Genomic DNA, 17527 nt, shown 5'->3' on the forward strand with positions numbered 1-17527 from the left:
CTGCATAGAAAAGCACTTATGGCCTATACATTTTAATAACTGAGTTTCTCACTAGACTTTGAGCTTTCTGCAGGTAGGCACTGTGTCTTATTCACCTACATATTCCTAACATCCAGCCCAATGCACCACATGCAGTTAAGTGCAGTAAATGCATGTTGAATGAGTGAATGAATGAATGGATCAATCAGTTAATCATAGGTCATCCCAGGGATGTGATGGGCAAAAGAAAAGTCTGTTAACCCTCAGAACAGCTGGCAGTCTAAAAAAAAAAAAAAGTATCTCCCCCACCTGGTTTCAAAATCACAGCATCTTCCACAGAGAACCAGATAGTCCACTCTCCGGTGAATGGGTCAGAGTTGGCCAGTTAGCACATGGGTCAGCACTGTGAAATCTACTAGGAGATAAAACCCAAGAAGAAGACTTAAAGACTCCCAGAGTTATTTTGAGGCTAAAGAAGTTTCTTCTCTTCTACATTTTTCTAGATGCTTTACTTTGTAGTCCACTACTTTTAAATAGATATCATTGGAAATAAGAGATTTAGAATTTGAATGCATACAGCATGGGTGAATAAAAAATGCTTTATGTTCTAACTTTATCATTTTAATCCTGCATCCATTGTATGAATAGATACTACTATTGACCTCTGCTCTTGATCAGCCATTCCACTCCACCTCCAACCTACAACCAATGAGAGACCTCTTATGGCATAATGAATGGACATAGAATTAGAATAATAATAATAAAAAAAAAACTAAGAAAAATTCTACCCTTTTTGTGTCCTTTGACTCTTGATGGGGGGTTTACCTTCTCACCTACCTTCTGAAAGCCCCTAATGAGTTAAAGTTTAACCAGCACTATTCAACCACTTTCATCTGCTTGATAAAGAAAACTCATTGGTCAGCTCCTAGATCTGAATTCTTAATCTCACCTTTCAGTCAACTCTCCTTCCCCAAAACTCCCTGGTTTCCATCATGGTCATCATGACAGACCACATTATCTAGACAACTTATGTGGCCTAACAGATTTGACCATTAGTACTACAACTCCATTCACTCATTTCCCTTCCATTTTCACCAAACAACCTAACTCAATTTCTTATATTCTTCACATTAGCCTTTATTTGGTAGAATAGTTGCTCATTTTGTTTTAAAATATAAGTGAGCATGCCATTAATCTTGATAAGAGAAGTGCTTCTTAATGAAAGAACAGTCAGATGTAATGTTTTAGGAGTAGTTTCTATTATTGTTCTTAAACGTATGCAGTTAGGATATCTACCAAACAAAGCTGGTCTTAATCTTTCTTTCATTCATTTCTGTATCATTATCTGACTATTAAAGCTACTGAATATTAAATGGAAAGCTACATCCTCATTCTGTGACTAATATTTATATGTGTTTGCCCCCAGGCCAAAAAACTACTCTGACTTTGGTTAGATCTTAGGATTTTTCTAGGATCCTGCTTCCAGCCTTAAACCTTGGGCTCTTTGGAGGTCAAAATGGTCACTTTTGACACTCAGACCACCAGAACTTGATGCTGCTTGTCATTCCATCTACAGCATTGGAAGCAAAACATCCCCTCTCTTGCCTCCCAGGGTGACCAAGTTTATCTTGATAGGTAGACTAGTCACAGTAAAATAGCCTCTTTAGTAACTGACCAAGTCTTTGAAACAGATGGCTTTACATATATATTTGTTCCTATGGCATATTCCCAGACAAAGGTCTGTGTACAGACCTCAAAAGTGCTAATACTGGGCAGCTCCATGAGTAAGCTTAGAGTCTGTTCTCCCTCTTCTGTTTTCATTGTCTTAAGGAATTTCAAGGGTCACTCCCTGATGATCCCGCACCCAAATATCCATTTCCCCAGAAGCAAGGGCAATAGCTCTCTCCTCACTGAGAAGGACTTTGTAGCCTCTTCCATCACCCCAAAATGTAAAGCTCCAAAGAAATCACCTTTCCTAAAACAGAACCTGAGAATATTGTTACAAAACTGGTTTAAAAAGAAGCCGCAGCTTCTTTCTTTCCAGAAATCGCTGCTCCTTGTGAACTCTGCTTGAACCTAAGAAGCAGGAACGGGTCATAAATCACTTGGACAATGGTCAACTGTTCAGTGGCTCATCTTTTGGAGCTCCCCCCCCCCCTCCTTTAGGGCTTTCTTTTCTCGCCCTTTGGTACCTCTGCTCATTTGGGCCCCGGGACCCAAATGCCTTGGGGTGAAGACTAAGCCGCCTGGGGGGAGGGGTGGTCTTCGAAGTCCTCAGCTGCCCTTTCCTCTCCTCCACCCCCAAATCCTGCTCCCACCCCTGGCCCAGAACACCGGCCAAGGCAGGCACCCCAGAACCCCGCCGGCGCCATCCTCGGCTCCTCCTAGGGCAGGCGCGCCAAATGGGATCTAGCTGGCTCTTTTCTGGTGGTCCCGGGAAGTTGCCCAGTTCAGCTCGGAGGCCCAACCGCCGGCCGGGAATGCAGGACCAAACGGTCCTCAGCCGAAAGGGAGGCGGCCTCCTTGGAGCCACCACCGCCGGATCCCCGCCGCACCCTCTGCGCCTCCGAATCAGCCGAACCCTGATACTTGCTCACTGCACTTAATTCTGCCCGGGATCAATATCTAAATATGATACCGAATAAATAAAAGGCGCTCAAAGCAGCTGGGGGACGGAGTTATTAAGCAGCTGGAGCTCTCACGGTGCATATCAATGCACCTGTCATTGTGGTTTGTAGCAAAATTTATGACTGCGAGCACGGCTGCAGTAAACGCTTCAGTAAGGAATGAAAAGAAAAACACTTCCCAAGGCCCGGCACTTTTCAGAAGTGGAAAACAGGCTCTGCGTAGGAGGAGGCGCAGCAAAAGAATTCCCTGCTCCGCAGTTTTCCCGGCCCCGCGCCCGGGGAGTAAGGGGAGTATATAAAGTGGCCTCTGCGGGCCTCCTGGAGCAGCTCCGTTCGGCGGCCGGACGCGGGACGCGATGGGCGCAGCCTGGCCAGGGACTGGAGACCTGCCGCCCGCCACAGCCTTGGAGGCCAGGCCGGAGGCTCGCCGGACGCACGGAGGCCGGCCCCGCGCGCGTTCGCCCGCCGCCCTCAGTGGCCGCGCAAAGGCTGAGGGGGCTGGGGAGGGAGGCGGCTGCAGTCGCCCGGTGGTGACTAGAGCTGCGATCGTGGTAAAATCAAGGACGGGTCGGATTAGTCTGTGCAACTTGAAAGAGAAGGGGTAGGCGTTGGGGTGCAGGTTGCTTCTATTCTTTTCATTTTATTATTATTATTATTATTATTATTTCCTCTGAGGTTCGAACTGGTCTGGGCTTCTCTGCTTTACCTGAATCAGGGCCTTGGAAACCCACAGATCTCTTTTTGGCAGACACCAATCTTGCTGGGCATCCCCATTAATTCACTGGAACCGGGCATCGATTCTTCCTTCCCTGCTGGCTTTACTACTTTGGGATTGGAAACGACTATTTTTCCGATTTGCTAAGAAGGGGCTCTATTTACCGTAGAGCTGGAGCAGCTTTCTGCCCACGTTCTCCCGATCTCTCAGCCTGAGCTCTTCTGCCTTATGGGAAGACCTGGACGCGCCTTCTAAATCACTCTTATTTAGCCCAGATAACTCAATGTAATACACCCTGCATTTAAGGCACTGGGCTCACCCTATTAAGGCACCATAAATTTGAAGACCGATGATCGGTTATCATGTAACCGGTGGCAGTTCACACTGAGGTGATCCACTTCAAAGCCGCCCTTTGTTTTATGTTTTGATGTATGAATCCTGAGATGGCTAATTTGAGTTGCAGGACAAATGGAAATGTAGTGGAAATTACTTTTAAAAATCACACCACTCACCACAATTTGTGTGTGTGTGTGTTCTCAAAATTTTGTCTCTAACTCTTTGTAGGCTCTTCGAGTTCCTTTTGATATTCTGTTGAGATGATCTGGAACAAAATGGAAAACTCTCAGCAGCGGCTAGTTCTTTCTTACCAACATATGCGGAGAGACATTACTCCCTTTAAGGGTGTCATAATCAATGTCACTATTTTATATGGTGTCTGCAGCCACTCCAGGCACCTTCTCACTGGCAGAAAGGAGACTTGGTTGGCTCCTGGGGAGCAGGTGGCTTTTAACACCACAATCCTTGACTGGATGTGAGAAAGGGGAGGCAGAGCGGTGGGGAAGGACCAGACCTTGCGCAGAGAGTGAGCCAAGTGGGTCAGAGGCACAGGGAAGCCATTCCCTCTCCTCCTATTCCAACCAAGCCCTAAAAGCCCCATGTTCCCCAATCCCCCAGGCCAAGCCCACCCTCTAAGGAGCAAAAGGGAGGGGCTGCAGGATTGGGACAGAGGGAGGCTACAGCTCAGGCCACCAGAGAAGGAGGGCAAATGTGTAGATGGGCCAGGTGGGTCCTAGTCAAGGCTCCCACATGAAGCCACAGAGAAGAGGGAGCTGGGTGTTACTTCTTGGTTTGTACATTGTATCTACCACGATTTCCCTAAGTTTATTGTATTCCAGTCAGTACCCACCACATTCCTGGCCTGGGCTGCCCACAACTGGGTCAGGGGATCAAACTAGCTGCAAACTGGCAAAGAAGCAAACACCCCTTCCACCCCACCCCAAAACAGACCAAGCTGCCTACCACTGCCTGCACTCAGCGGGTGCCCGCCCCGATCAGGTGAAAGGAGAGACACAGTCCCCTCCTCTTGTATCTGCCCTGTGCAATTTGTCGACTCAGTAGTTTGCAAACACTAAACTGTGCTGGGGAAAGCCCCACACAAAGCGTTCAGGGCCCTTCTAAAGACCAGACCGCACAGCCATAAGCCTTTGAAGTGACCTTTGGCTCGCACAGCAATAACTCACCCCTTAATGAACACCCAACGGAAGCGCCTCGGAGAGATCCCGGACTGGTAGGGCTCCTAACACCGCGCCCAGGCTTCAGCTCCCCAACCAGTCTCAGACCCAGAGGGCCCATTCCACAGAGCCGGCCCGGAGGGCTGAGCGGTGGAAACACGATATACTCGAGCCCTCGGACTGGATCGGCGGGTCCTGAAGCCACTTCATATGATGCATTCACGTGGGTGGACAACTTTCGCCCCTTAGTTATTTCTTATTTTGGGGGGAAAACGTTCTTCAGAATTATGCACTTCCCCTCAGAAGATCTAAATTGTGAGGCCGCCCAGTGCCGCGATTCCCCCATGCCTGTAGCTAGATTTTGTTTTCCCAGTCCCGGAGGAACACGGTAAGTTACTCCCGGGCGTTCTTGGGATGTGCGGTGTGCTCTGGGTGCACCTTGGGAAGGGGAAAGCAAAGAGGACCCCAAGGTGGCCAAATTTGGGCTGCCCAGAGCCCCCACCGTCTTCTCAAAGGCTCTTTCCCCAGCCCACCCACCATCCAGCACGGGTCCAACTAACTTCAGCCTTCTGCTTGCCCAGCCTTCTGCAGGCTTTATCTGGCTGGCTCTGAGCCACCAGCTCAAGTACCCCTTTCACAGCCAGAAACGGGGAGCAGGGAGGAACCCCGTCTCAGAACTGTCAAGGAAGAGCGGGTCCTGGCAGACCTAGCCAGGCATCCCATCCCCTACCAGTACCCGGGGAAAAGGGGAAAAGCCTTTCGGATAGGGAGCCTTGGTGCAGATTATTGAAATTTTCGGGGAAGTTATAACTGAGTGCTCCACGGGGCCAAATGAAATGCTGTTCGCAGTAATTGGATTCAGCTGACTAAGTTGGCAGGCGTGCAGCTCCAAGGCAGCAAGAGAAGAAAAATGTCCAGTGACTTTAACTTCTGATGGAGCGAAGCATCAGCGATTGACCAAACAAGTTTACTGCTCTCCTTTGATGGCCAGGACCCTGGGAGTCTGTCCCTCTCTGGCTGAGACCTGTCCCAACTAAGGTTAAGGGAGTGCTCCTTGCTTTCTGGGTCCCTTTCCCACAGAGGCCCAGTCTGGCCTAGCCCTATAGCAGTTTTCCAGGAGCTAGGAGCCACTCACTCATGGGGCCGCTTTCTCAGGCTTTGGTCCTGGGGAAAGACCCATGATGAACTGTCCTGTGCTCCCACATCCAGGACACAATACACAAAATGATGGATGGGATGCAGGAACCAAAATATTATTTAGCTGTCATTTCAGTTTCTTTAAGAAGGACCCAGAAGCCCTAAACCTTTTCTCTGCCACTATTGCAGTCAAAAACCAGATTAGTGAGGAGGACTATGGAGGTGCCCCCCAAATTCTTTTGGGTAACTTGGGGGTTCTCTTGAATTTGAGGGAGAAGCTTAAATAGCATGTTAACCTCACAGAGGAAAAAAAAATTAAGCCAACAGTAAGAGGATAAAAAGCGTGCGTATGTGGAGCTAGCTCCCAGAACAATGCAGGGAGCTGGCTGTTCACAGAGTTTATTTTAAATACGTATAAATCAACCTGCCTGCGCCCAGCTAGGCAGCTCAAGACACGGAATTAATATGATGCTCCATCTTACTTTGGAAGTGACAGTGTTTTTTTAAAAAAAGTTTCTTTTTATTCATTCCATTTTCCACCCATTCTCATAACTGCACATTTACCCCACAAATACTTCCTCCAGCGCCCAGTCCCCTCTCCAGCCCCCTCCTCAAACTGCCACCTCCCGCCACTATGCCACCGGCCACCCTCCCAACCTGGCAAGGTAGTATGTCTCCCTAACCTTTGGGTAGGCGGGGAACATCCCCACAAAGCGAATCTCCTTAGGATTAATCACCATCCTGGATGTATATGTAGAAGTGTATCTAGGTCTACGCGGGCTGCCTCACCAATTGGCAATAATCAAGATCACAGATTACACAAAATAAATCATATTTAGTATCCCATTCAGGGCAGCAAGCAGCCCTGTACCCAAAGATTTCTATTTTGTCATGCAATTGCTTACCTGGATCCCAATTTATCATAAACCTGGTGTCCTCGGCCTCAGAGTGGGCGCCAGTGGGGGGCAGAGCTAGCCTTCCCCCTTTGTCTGCAGACAACGCTGTCCCAACCCTGGTCCTGCGCGCTCCAAGATGCGGCCATATACCAGAGCACACGGAATTCCCGGTAGAACGGAACCAGGCTGAGGTTCAACTACCAATAAACGTAGGAGGAACGAATTCGCAGTCCCCGAGCTGGCTTTGCCTGCGCTGCACGCCCGCCGGTCTACCGCCTGCCCGTCCGCTCCCAGGCCCAGAGCGGCGGCCACCCGCGCCCCCACCCACTTCTGGGTTCCTGCCCAGCCCTCCCAGGACCCCCAGAGCTCGGGGTTTGTTTTCCTTTCGGAATGTGGCCCTTTCTGGATTTGAAGAGAGCCCCGGAAACCCCCTCATAGTCGGGAAATACAGACGCTGCCTTCAAATGCGAGCATATTTGTTCACGTGACCCCGAGGGAAGATTGTACTGATTGAGGCTGAAACTTTCACGCCATCCAGCCCCGGAGCGCAGCCAGGCCTGGGGGCTGGGAGGAGGGGCAGGAGGCGTGGGATCTCGGTCCCTTCCCCTGGGCAGACCAGGGTGGGTTTGGGGCAGAAGGAAAGCCCCCATCCCGAGGCCTGTGAATGACCTAGCTCCAGCCTGGCTGCTGGCAGTGGGATGGGGGGCGCTGAGCGTCTCTCCCCCCACGACCTCTGACCTTGGCTCAGCCTTCCACCAGGCTGGCCCGGGGACTGGAAATTTTAGAAGCTGCGTTTCTTACAGGCCTCTCCGGAGGCAGCTGCGGAGCACCAGAGGCCCAGGTTCCCCAAGCTCCCCAGCCGCGCCCGGTACAAGGTCCCGCATCCTCAAACACCCGGGCAAGGCGCCGCTCTTCCCCTCCCCTGGGAGGCAATTACGTTGTGGCACAGCGCAGGCTCCCGTCCTAAGGTTGAGAGCCTCCAGCTCACAGACCCCGAGGAACGTCCCTCTTCACCACCACCATAGTCTGGGACTTTGGCTCGTTCCGCGGACACAGCCGATGAGCCTACACTTTCAGAGCCAGAAAAAGCGCATAAGCAACGACCGAGACGGGGGCGTTCTCCCTTCTCTGCATCTGGCGAACTTCACTCGGGTCCCGCCGGGCCTGGAGCCGCGGAGGCGTGGAGCCGCTATTTGCCGCGACCTGTGAGCCTCTGGGTCTGGGCAGGGCCCATGGATCCCGCAGGCCCAGTGACAGAAGGCCATGGCTTCCCGCTTCCTGCGACGTCTCCAAGAACGCGAAGGGAGATGCGGGATCGGTCCCGGCTGGGCTTAGCTGGGAGAAGAGGGAGCTTCTATTTTAGAAATAGTAAACCAGGATAGATTTCCAGCACACTCCGAGTGGTCGGGTGTAATTTACGGTAACAAGGGTAACAACTCTGCATGTGGGAAAGAAGAGCTTAAAAACTCCTGGCCAAAAAAAAAAAAAAAAAGCTCCTGGCCAGGGCGAGCAGCCAGCCTCCAGCTCCCCGGCTTGCAGTGAGCCCCCACCGCCCTACCCCAGCTCAACTCGCACTGGGAATCCCGCACCATGTGGGGGTGTCCACTCCATCCCCGAAGTCCGGCTTTCACAGCCAGCTCTGCTTCTCAGCGGCATCGGGCACGGGCACGGAGCAGATGCCCTGTTGCCACTTGCGAGGTCTCGGACAGGGGTAGGCGCATGGGCAGGGCCGCCGCAGAAGAGCGGGGAGAAGGGGGTAAGATCCTCCGCATTCCCACTCCAGAAGCACAGGAAAGTCCCGGAGAAGAGGTCACAGGCTCGAGCCCCCAGACCTGTCAGCGAGCCCCTCCTCTGTTCACCTGGCTGGCCCTAGCTAGAGGCCCACTCAGGGCGCCTCTTGGAGCCGGACAGTGGGTGCCCCCCCCCACCCCCGTCCACCCTCACCCGGAGGACCCCGCCCCCAAGCCTCCCGCCAGGGGCCGTGCAGCCGGCCCGCAGCAAGTGTTAATCTCCAGCCAAAGAGGGGGGCCCCTTTGCGGGAATTTGTCTCCAGGAAAGGATCTAAGCCTTCTTCAATCGGAGCATATGTTCATAGAGCAATAAACCGGAAAGATTTACAGTCCTCGCCCGGCCCCCAACAGCCTCGCACCCTTTCAGGAATTACTTACGATGATTTATCACACCAACGCGGGCAATTGTCACACTGATAAAATAGCCCGGGCCGGTGCCCGCCAAGCCGGGCCTTGGGAGGCTGTTGGCTGCCGGGGCTGGCAGCCGGGCTGGGGAGGTTTTTTGTGGGTTCCTTTCTGGAGCTACCAAGGTATGTCCAGGTGGGGTGAGGTGAGGTGGGGTGGGGTGGGGTGGGGTGGGGTGGGGTGGGTGGGGGTGAGGTTGGGAGGGTGACAACCAATTCTCATTGAGAAAAAATGCAAGCAGCTCAGAGAAAGTGCCCAGAATCTGCGCCAAAGTCACTTGCAAAGCACATAAACATTTGTCATCTTTGAATAATTGAATTAATGTGTTATTGTTTGAATGTATAATTCATAACGGAGGAAACTTTGTCTCTGTCCTGATGGGGGAAATATACACACGCCAAAAAAGAAATCAAAACACACACAATCCCAAAACAACCACCAAACGCAGCCAGCCCCCAGCTCGCCTGATATCATCCTCAAAGCCAACTAGAGGGAAGGAGGCGTCGGGCCGGAGCGACCAGCTGGAGGAGGAGAATGGCCGCTGCTGCCCCCAGCATGGACCTCCGGCAAGCTGGGGTGGGGTGGGGTGGGAGCAGGGTGGTTCGTGGGACCTGACAGCTAGCTTCTCTCGAGTTCGAGAAAAAAGGCTGAAGCGAGCCAGCGGGAGAGACGTCTCCAGCATCTCATCCCTGGTCTCTCCCCGACTCTACACGCCCGTTTCCCTTCCCCCGAGGCTTCCCTTCACCCCAGGGTCTCCCACTCCTTGGGTGGCCGAGAATTTCCGTGTCTTTATTTTAGATCTTTTCCCCAAATTAAAGATACGAAAATCGAGGGGGAAGAGGGACAGACTCCTTGCTGGGGTGACAGAAGCAGTAGAGCTGGGGTGAGAGGGAGGGGAGTGGGAGAAGCAACTCGGAAATCATTATCTGTTGGTTAAAATCTGCCTGGGGTAAAATTTCAACTCGATTTTATAGCCTTCCATTATGACGCAAAGAAAAATTTACGACCCTTGCTTGAAAAGAGGGCCGGGGCCTTTTCTCACCGGTTTAAGAATAGGCGGCAGATGCCGTGACAGCGACCATTGTTCCCGGTAGACACAGGCGACCGGGCAATCTCGGCCCGCGTGCGCCAGGCGCGTCCCCCAGCCGGGCGGGTTTTTACTACTCCTGTCGCCTCTGAGCAGCCCGCGCGCACCCTCGCCCCTCGCCCCCCGCACACCCTCACACACACACACTCTCTCTCTCTCTGTCTCACACACACACACACACTCGGCCGCTCTCAGTAATTTTTCATAAGTGCAAAGCTTTGCTGAACCAAAGGTCACCATCCAAGCCACTAACAACTTCTTGACGGCGCACGCTTCCAAATCAGGAAGCAAAGGGAACTATTTGTCAGCGGCCCTGACAGCTAAGTTCATTAAGGATTTAAATCCGAAGAAATAAAAGTCGACAAAATATTTACCTGCCGGCTGCACTCCCGCGCCCGCCGCGGCCGCCGCCGCCACCGGGGGCCGAGGGTGGAGGGCTGGGGGCGCCGCGCAGCCCCCCTCGGTGGGTGATATTCTTGGGATCCCTGCACAAGTAGGAGAGAGCCCTTTGCGTGGCAGATTAATGACGACTCCGTGTTTCTTAAGGGACGTGCTGAATTAATTATTTCGCCAATCACGTGGTCGGGACTTGTAGAAATCTATTCTTATCATCTTCCTCGCACTTTGAAAATTCTCCGGGTTATGAAAGGCCCTCCCCCGGCTGCCGGCGAGCCCCGGCCACCCAGCCCGGCGCGGGGGGCAGGGAGGGCTCCCCAACATGGCGGGCGCGCGGGAAGCGCTGACTGCCTAGGGTCCCCGATTTACGGTCCTGTACTCCGACCGGCTAGGCTGAGCACTCGCTTCCTCCTCATTCCTGCCCGCGATTCAATACACACGACCGTATTGATGTATTGGTGGGCACAGGAGGAGCCATTAGCCAGAAGACGGGCAGAGGACAATCATAAAATGTGTCTGAATATTTAAACTTCTGTCTGCGCACTTATAAATACACATGTCCACGCGTCTGAGGCAAGCCCTTACATATATTAAGGACACACGTCTGATTTTTTGCATTCTGCTCATTTCTTGTCGAGAGTAAGCTCCCCACCCCCATCTATTTTGGGACGCCTGTCTTGGCCCCCTCTTCAAGGCAAGGCCAAGACGTGAAAAGCCCTCGTGAAAAAAATAGCGCGCGCCACTCTTTATAGTGGGGAGTGTTTATTGTCGTCTGGAGGGCCGAAGGGGCGCTCGGGGGAGGAGGGGCAGCTGCTGGAGGCCCCAGTGGGGCTGAACAGCACAGAAGTAGAAGGAGCCCAAGACTGGAGACCAGAAGGGTAAGATCCAAGCAGCCACGGCCAGCCTCAGGTTGGCCCAGAGCCCAGCACCAGACACTCTTAGAGTTGGGGAGCCAGGAGATCTCTCACTCACCATGTCACAGATCGAGGGGGTCTGGGGCTGACCTGGGCCTGCACCGAGCCAAACTGGAGCCTCTTTTTAGCCCAGGAAGTTACTTATTTTCCTTAAAAAAAAAATAATAATGCCCACCCCGCCCCCACCCCAGCCTGACTCCAGCCTCTGGCTTTCCAATGCACACAAAATTTAACAGCCAAATTGGGAGTATGTAGGTATGGGGGAGGGAGAAAATGGTAGAATTTCTATGCCTTACACAGTTTAACCCTCACACATCAGGGATATTATAGAAAATAATAAAATACACTGTTTATACTGGATGTTAGCTTTTAGAAGACCTAATGAAGAATGCTTCTGTGGAGGCACCAAATAGAAGGGAGATTTCGCTACACCTTTTATTATTTCAAATATAGATCAATGAATTACATCAAAACTACAGGCAACAATTAGTATAAATAATACTTTAATCAGTGGCAGCAGAACATTGATCAGTTCTATTAAGAAAGCATCTTGTGTGAACAGACACCATGGGGCTGACTGACAATGTCATCTCCCAACAAAAGGCTGCAATGGACAAAGTGAGATGGGAATCTGAGAAGCAGTGTCCTCAGCAAACACTTCACTCCCCCCAGTTACTATCCCAACATACCATTTTTAAAAACCCTCAAAACAAACACTTCTGGCTCATAGTTGGGGGAACAAACTGGAAACAAATAAAAGCAAATGGGCACTGAGCATTTCTACACCTAGGTCTCCAGAACACGTTCCCAAAAGGAAACTCATTTCCTTCCCTGCCCTGGCCGGCTGGGGGGCCCTGCTTCTTGCCCGCCCCACTCCTGTGGGCCCAAATGGAGGAGAGGGTCTGATTGGGACCTCAGGGTTGGGGGCTGCCCTCTGGGCCTTGCAGGCTCCATTAACATTTCAAAAGGGAATCTCTAGAAGCCGAGAAGGAGAACTGAGACTTATAAACAAAGAATTTTTTTCTCTGATAAAATTACTTTCCAAAGTAGTGGAGCTATTTTTAAGAAGGAACTTGGGTTTTCTTCATCAAATATACCTCTTGGCTTTCTTCTAGGGCAGAAGTGAAGGCAGTTAAGTAGTTTGGCATTTGGTCTGAAGCTGGGATGAGTAACCTGAACTTCTAGGAAGGGAAGAAATCTATATAATAATTTTTATAATGCATATATAATTGGACATTGTGAAATATATACCTCCCCACACACAAGGAGAAGTTTCGATGTATTAACAAGTTTGGGTTTTAGGGAAGAATCGGAGCAACTTTCCAACTTGCCTAAAGATAGCAGCTCTTTTCAAATGCTACATCCAAAGACTGCTCTTCATGTTAGAGGAGGGAAAAAAGAAGAGAAGGGTAGTTAGAGTCCAAAAGGTTAAGGGTTTAGAGGTCAGTCCTCCCGGCTGAAATACAGCTAATCGAATAGAAAATTTGTCCTCTGGATGAACCTGATTCTGTAATTTAGCCGAACTTCAGTAAAATACCTTTTCAGCTTCTCAACGTGAGGGCATCAGAAAAAAGACGTCTTGACTATGTATGAACTCTGTGCTTTTTGTCATAGAAACAATGATGCAAATAATGCAGGAATATCCATCTTTAATATCCCGACGTGGCGATATTCAAGTATTGCCATGTGCAAGTCTGAGAGCCAGGCTCACCCCAAGGAGGAACAAAGAGCTGTCCCTAGGGTCTAATACAAAAGACCAAGGCTTGGAAGATACTTTAGAGAAGTGGAATTTCAGCCTAGGGACCCCAGTGAATACCTGCCCTCAGCTCTCAGGAGACACAGAACCAAAGAACATGCCCGTAGAGGAAGTCTTTTTTCCCTCTCCACTCAAATATATTTTAAAAATTACCTCTGAAACCTTCTGAAGCACTGAAAAATAGCCCCAATTCTGAATCTCCTTTTCAATCTCCCTCCTGCTCCCTCCCCACTTTTGTCACTTTTTGGTAAGGGACAACCAGGGGTTTCTTTTTGGAGCCCGAGGCTTTGGGGTTTAAACTTCTGAAGCCTTGTTTCATTTGAGTCTGTGAACTTTGGCCATTACCTTTGACTCTTTCCCCTTATCCTTAAGGGTCAACATTTTAGAAAAATGAGCTTTGAATCCTTCGCAGGCAAGGCATGAGAAAAATGACTAAAGAACATATCTCCCGTTGTTTGAGAGCGATTGTTTTTAAACCACTATTCTCAAGGCAAGGGAGCGGAAAGGGCCTGAAAACTTTTGTACTTTTACAAATTCCGCTTCTAATTAACAGGTTGAAAAATTCCTTAGATTTGTTTTGAAAAATTAAAACTTAGGGGTAAAAAACCCTAAGACCAACTTTTGTGGACTTCTAGATTCAGTTAGTTTTTAATTTTTTTAAAAGCAAGATTTCCTCACCTTCCCATTTTCTCCCCAATGCACATCCCTTCTCCCATACCAGCCATACACCAATTCCTATAAAATACTGCTACATGGAGTATTTGGGGACATTCGGAATCCAGTTGGAACAGAAAATTCAGTCATTATCTAATGACCCAGAACATGGAGGTTTTGTTTTCTTTCCCCAGAAGGAAAAATGTTGGACCATTTGTTTCTTTCTTTTCTCCCTTTCCTCTAATCACCCAGAACTAGTTGTAAGCACAGTGCTGAAAAACACACATGTGGAAATATATATTCAAGAACTCAACTTTGAGTGGATCCTTCCCTTCCCTCTAGAAGGGTTAAGGGCCCCCTATATACATTTCCTGGGAGTGGGGAGGGGGTGGAGTTCCAGCCAGAAGTCAGGCCACGCACCTCAGATTCCGCTCCCTGAAACTCAGCCCCTTTCACATTTAAGTTTTTTGGCAACACCATGTCAGTTATTTCTGTACCCCAATTCTCCAACAAATAAATATTTAAGCAAATATAAACATAAAACAACCCGTTTCCGCTTCCTTCTTAGACTCATTTCTTTGGGCACAGGGACACTGGGAGCAAAAAATATATTTTTTTTTTCACACTGGAAATACAGACAACCCAGAAAGTTCAGGAATCCTGGCTCAGCTCTCCTGCTTCTACTGAAAACACCTAGCGCAGAGGTGGCCAAGCTTCTGCCTCAACTCTGGCACATTTTTAAACCACAAAGATCCCTGGAGGGGTGGGGTGGGGGAGCATGTTTAAATTCACACTGGGATAAAGCATCCAACCTTCATTTGCAAATTCAAAACCCAACAGCAGAGATTTTCAGGAGTTTAATGACTCGCCAAGGTTTTATGTTCTCAGTAGCTCCTGCCATTTGATAATATACTTAGAGAGAGAATCCCGCCCCCTCCCACCCCCATCCCCGCTCCAGGGAGGGGGCTGCCCTCGGGCAGGATGCTAACCTTAGTCCGAGGGAGGCCTGCGTGTGTCCCAGGTCCACCCCACAGTACCTTAGAGCCCAGGGAGGTGACAGCAGGCCCGGCCTGCCCCCGCAGCTTCGGCTCAGCCAGGAGCTCAGGGAGGGGTGGGCCCAGGGTCCCCACTTCTATAAGGTCGTCAGGTCCGTGTGGTGGTCCTTGGCCAGCGGCTGCAAATGCTGGCCGGGGGCAGTTGAGGAGGAGCAGGAGGACGAGGACGAGGACGAGGAGGACCTGCCTTTGGTGTTGGGCAGCTTGTGGTCTTTTTTCCACTTCATCCTCCGGTTCTGGAACCAGATCTTGATCTGGCGCTCGGAAAGACACAGGGTGTGAGCGATTTCAATCCGACGGCGCCGCGTCAGATACCTGTTAAAATGAAATTCTTTTTCCAGTTCTAGGACTTGCTGCCGGGTGTAGGCCGTCCGGGACCTCTTGGGCTCCCCGCCGGTGTAGTTGGGGTTCACTGAGAGACAAAACAGATCGCACAAGGTCAGCTCCGACCTCGGGGTAGGCCCCTGGCCACCCGCACTCACTTCCTGGCGCGCCCCGAGGCCGGGCCCTCCCTGCGCTCCCTCCTGGCCCACTACTCCCTGCCTCCCGCCCGCCCTCTTTCCCCAGCGCACACGCTCCTTCCCTCCCACCCCCTCGCACCCACCTGCTCCCCTGGGCTCGCAGGCAGGGATCCCCAAACGTACCCCCGTCTCCCCAGCCTGCCGCCAGCTCCAGAATTCCCAGGCATTTTGGAAATCCCCTCTCCTCCACCGCGTTCCCTCCACTCTGAAAATGGAGTCCTCCCCCACCCCACCCCCATCTCCACCCCTTTTTGCGCCCACAGCCAAGCAGCCAGCCACATGGTCCCAGCTTGCTCCCTCGGCTATAAAAATTTATGGAGAGAGTAATTGCGGCGCCCATTGAAACCCCACACGCCCCCACCCACTCGCACCCCCTCTAGGGGCTCAGGCCGCCGGGCCAGGGTGGAGACTGAGCGGTCCTGTGCCCGTCCTTACCGGAATTCACGTGCACCTTCTTCATCCACGGGTAGACCACTGCCGGCTGCTTGAGGGCAGTCCCGGGGGGCGGCTGCTTGGGGCCTCCCGGCTGGCTACAGGCCCGGGCGCCGGGCAGGGGTGCGGGCGGGGGCGCGGAGGGAGCCGGGCATGGCTCTCCGGGAGCACCGTAGTGGCCGCCGGGGCCGCCGGGTTCTGGCCCGTGACCCCGCGTGGGCAGAGACGGGCCGGGCCCGGGGCCGCCGCCTCCGAAGGTCTGCTCACCGAAGTCGGGCCGTGGGTAGAGCCCCGGGGGCTGGAAGTCAGTCCCCTGCGCGCTACCGCCGCCGCCGTAGTAGTCAGCGCCCTGCTCGCCTAGGTAGCCGCCCTGCAAATACTCCTCGCACGGAGGAAACTTGGGGTCCACATACTTGGAGTTCACCATATACGAACTCATGGCCATTAATTTCAGAAGGTAGAAAATACTAATTTTTCTCGTGTTGTCTTTTTTTCTTCTTCCATAGGGCCCTCCTACTTGCTGTCAACTGAATAAAGTTGGCGGCCATGTGACCAGGCCAGCCAATAGCGAGGGAGTGAGTTTATCACCGGGCTGGTGAGCATCTCATAATTTTCACAAATTTAACTAAATAACATACGTGTAATCAAGTGACTCACCGTGGCACCTTTGAGGGCTCCCACCAGATGTTAGTGGAGTTCTAATCCCAGCACCCTCATTCCCCACTGGTAACCCCAGCTTTTGTCTGCCACTGACTTTGCTAACCTCCACTGCCCTCTCCATGCACCCGGACTGCAATCAGCCCCCCAAAATGCGCACAGTTCAAGAGGGAATGAATTTCCCATATTTATCAAGGTGCATGGCATCAAAAGGTGGGTGGAGGAGGTGACTCCTGAGTTGGACAGAGAACCCCAGGCAGGCAGGACTCCCGCCCACCCAGCCCGCGGGAGCATGGGGACTCTGCCATACAAAGGCCGAATCCCGCCGGCTTTGTCTTCATCAGGGTCACCCAAAAGTTACTACAATCTGGCTGGCCTGAATCAAATTAGGCAATGAGTAACTGCCAAGCTTTCTTCGAAGGCCAGGGTGTTTGTAGCCAAATCTGGCCTTGCTGGTATGGCAAGAAGCTCCCTTGATTCTCTGGCTAGGGCAGCGCGCGGGAGGGTAGCCCAGGAAGGTTGTGAGGTAAACCCACCTCACTCAAAAGCATCCCCAAAAGGGCCCTAAACTCCCTCTTCCCTGCTCGCCTTCTTCCCACCTGGCAGCAAAGGTCAACAAGCCTCCTCTTTCGGCACCCTCCAACTTTATGCCCCTAGAGAGGAGAGCTGATCCTGGGGCTACCTGACTCCCACTTCACTCCCCAGTGCCCCCAAACCTAACCCTTTGGCCCTGCATTCATGCAACCAATTAGGGATTTACACAGGGGGCCCTGTTTGAAGGTGAGGAGCTTCTCCAGGAAAAGGCTACTTTACATAATTGGGCTCCTACGATCCTCCTGCCTGGAGTCCAAGGTAATAAAACAGAAAGAAGCAACTGACCGGTCGACTGCCTCTGGCCTCCACTTCTGACTATTGCGGAGAATGTGAAGTTTTTGCATCGACCATATATTCCCCTAGAATCGAATCTGTGACTACATGGATACCACACAAATTCG

The 17527-nt window shown here is 51.6% G+C and overlaps 1 protein-coding gene across 4 annotated transcripts; it reads right to left on the reverse strand.

Moving 5' to 3' along the window:
* Positions 1–301: 301 nt before the first annotated feature.
* Positions 302–17481, reverse strand: HOXD4 (homeobox D4). Of its 4 annotated transcripts, none has more exons than XR_009739899.1 (3): positions 15879–17480; positions 14905–15334; positions 302–391 (listed from the first exon to the last, which is right to left on the reverse strand). XR_009739899.1 is itself a non-coding variant. In XM_061434671.1 (2 exons), exons 1-2 carry the CDS (start codon positions 16318–16320, stop codon positions 15000–15002), a joined length of 777 nt encoding a protein of 258 aa, XP_061290655.1. In that variant the 5' UTR covers positions 16321–17480; the 3' UTR covers positions 14710–14999. The 4 variants fall into 4 exon arrangements, 1 of the variants encoding a protein (XP_061290655.1); XR_009739898.1 differs by having other exon boundaries at positions 14857–15334; XR_009739903.1 differs by having other exon boundaries at positions 312–394; positions 15879–17481.
* Between the last annotated feature and the right edge of the window lie 46 nt (positions 17482–17527).

The sequence above is a fragment of the Bos javanicus genome, chromosome 2 (genome assembly GCF_032452875.1).
Source record: "Bos javanicus breed banteng chromosome 2, ARS-OSU_banteng_1.0, whole genome shotgun sequence".
Lineage (NCBI taxonomy): Eukaryota > Metazoa > Chordata > Mammalia > Artiodactyla > Bovidae > Bos > Bos javanicus.

What these genes read in the sequence shown, in the direction of transcription:
- HOXD4 (XM_061434671.1), bottom strand. Translation starts at nt 16,320, where the DNA reads ATGGCCATGAGTTCGTATATGGTGAACTCCAAGTATGTGGACCCCAAG. An exon ending in GAAGGTGCACGTGAATTCCG is followed by an intron (nt 15,335 to 15,878) that starts GTAAGGACGGGC and finishes TTTGTCTCTCAG; the next exon opens with TGAACCCCAACTACACCGGC.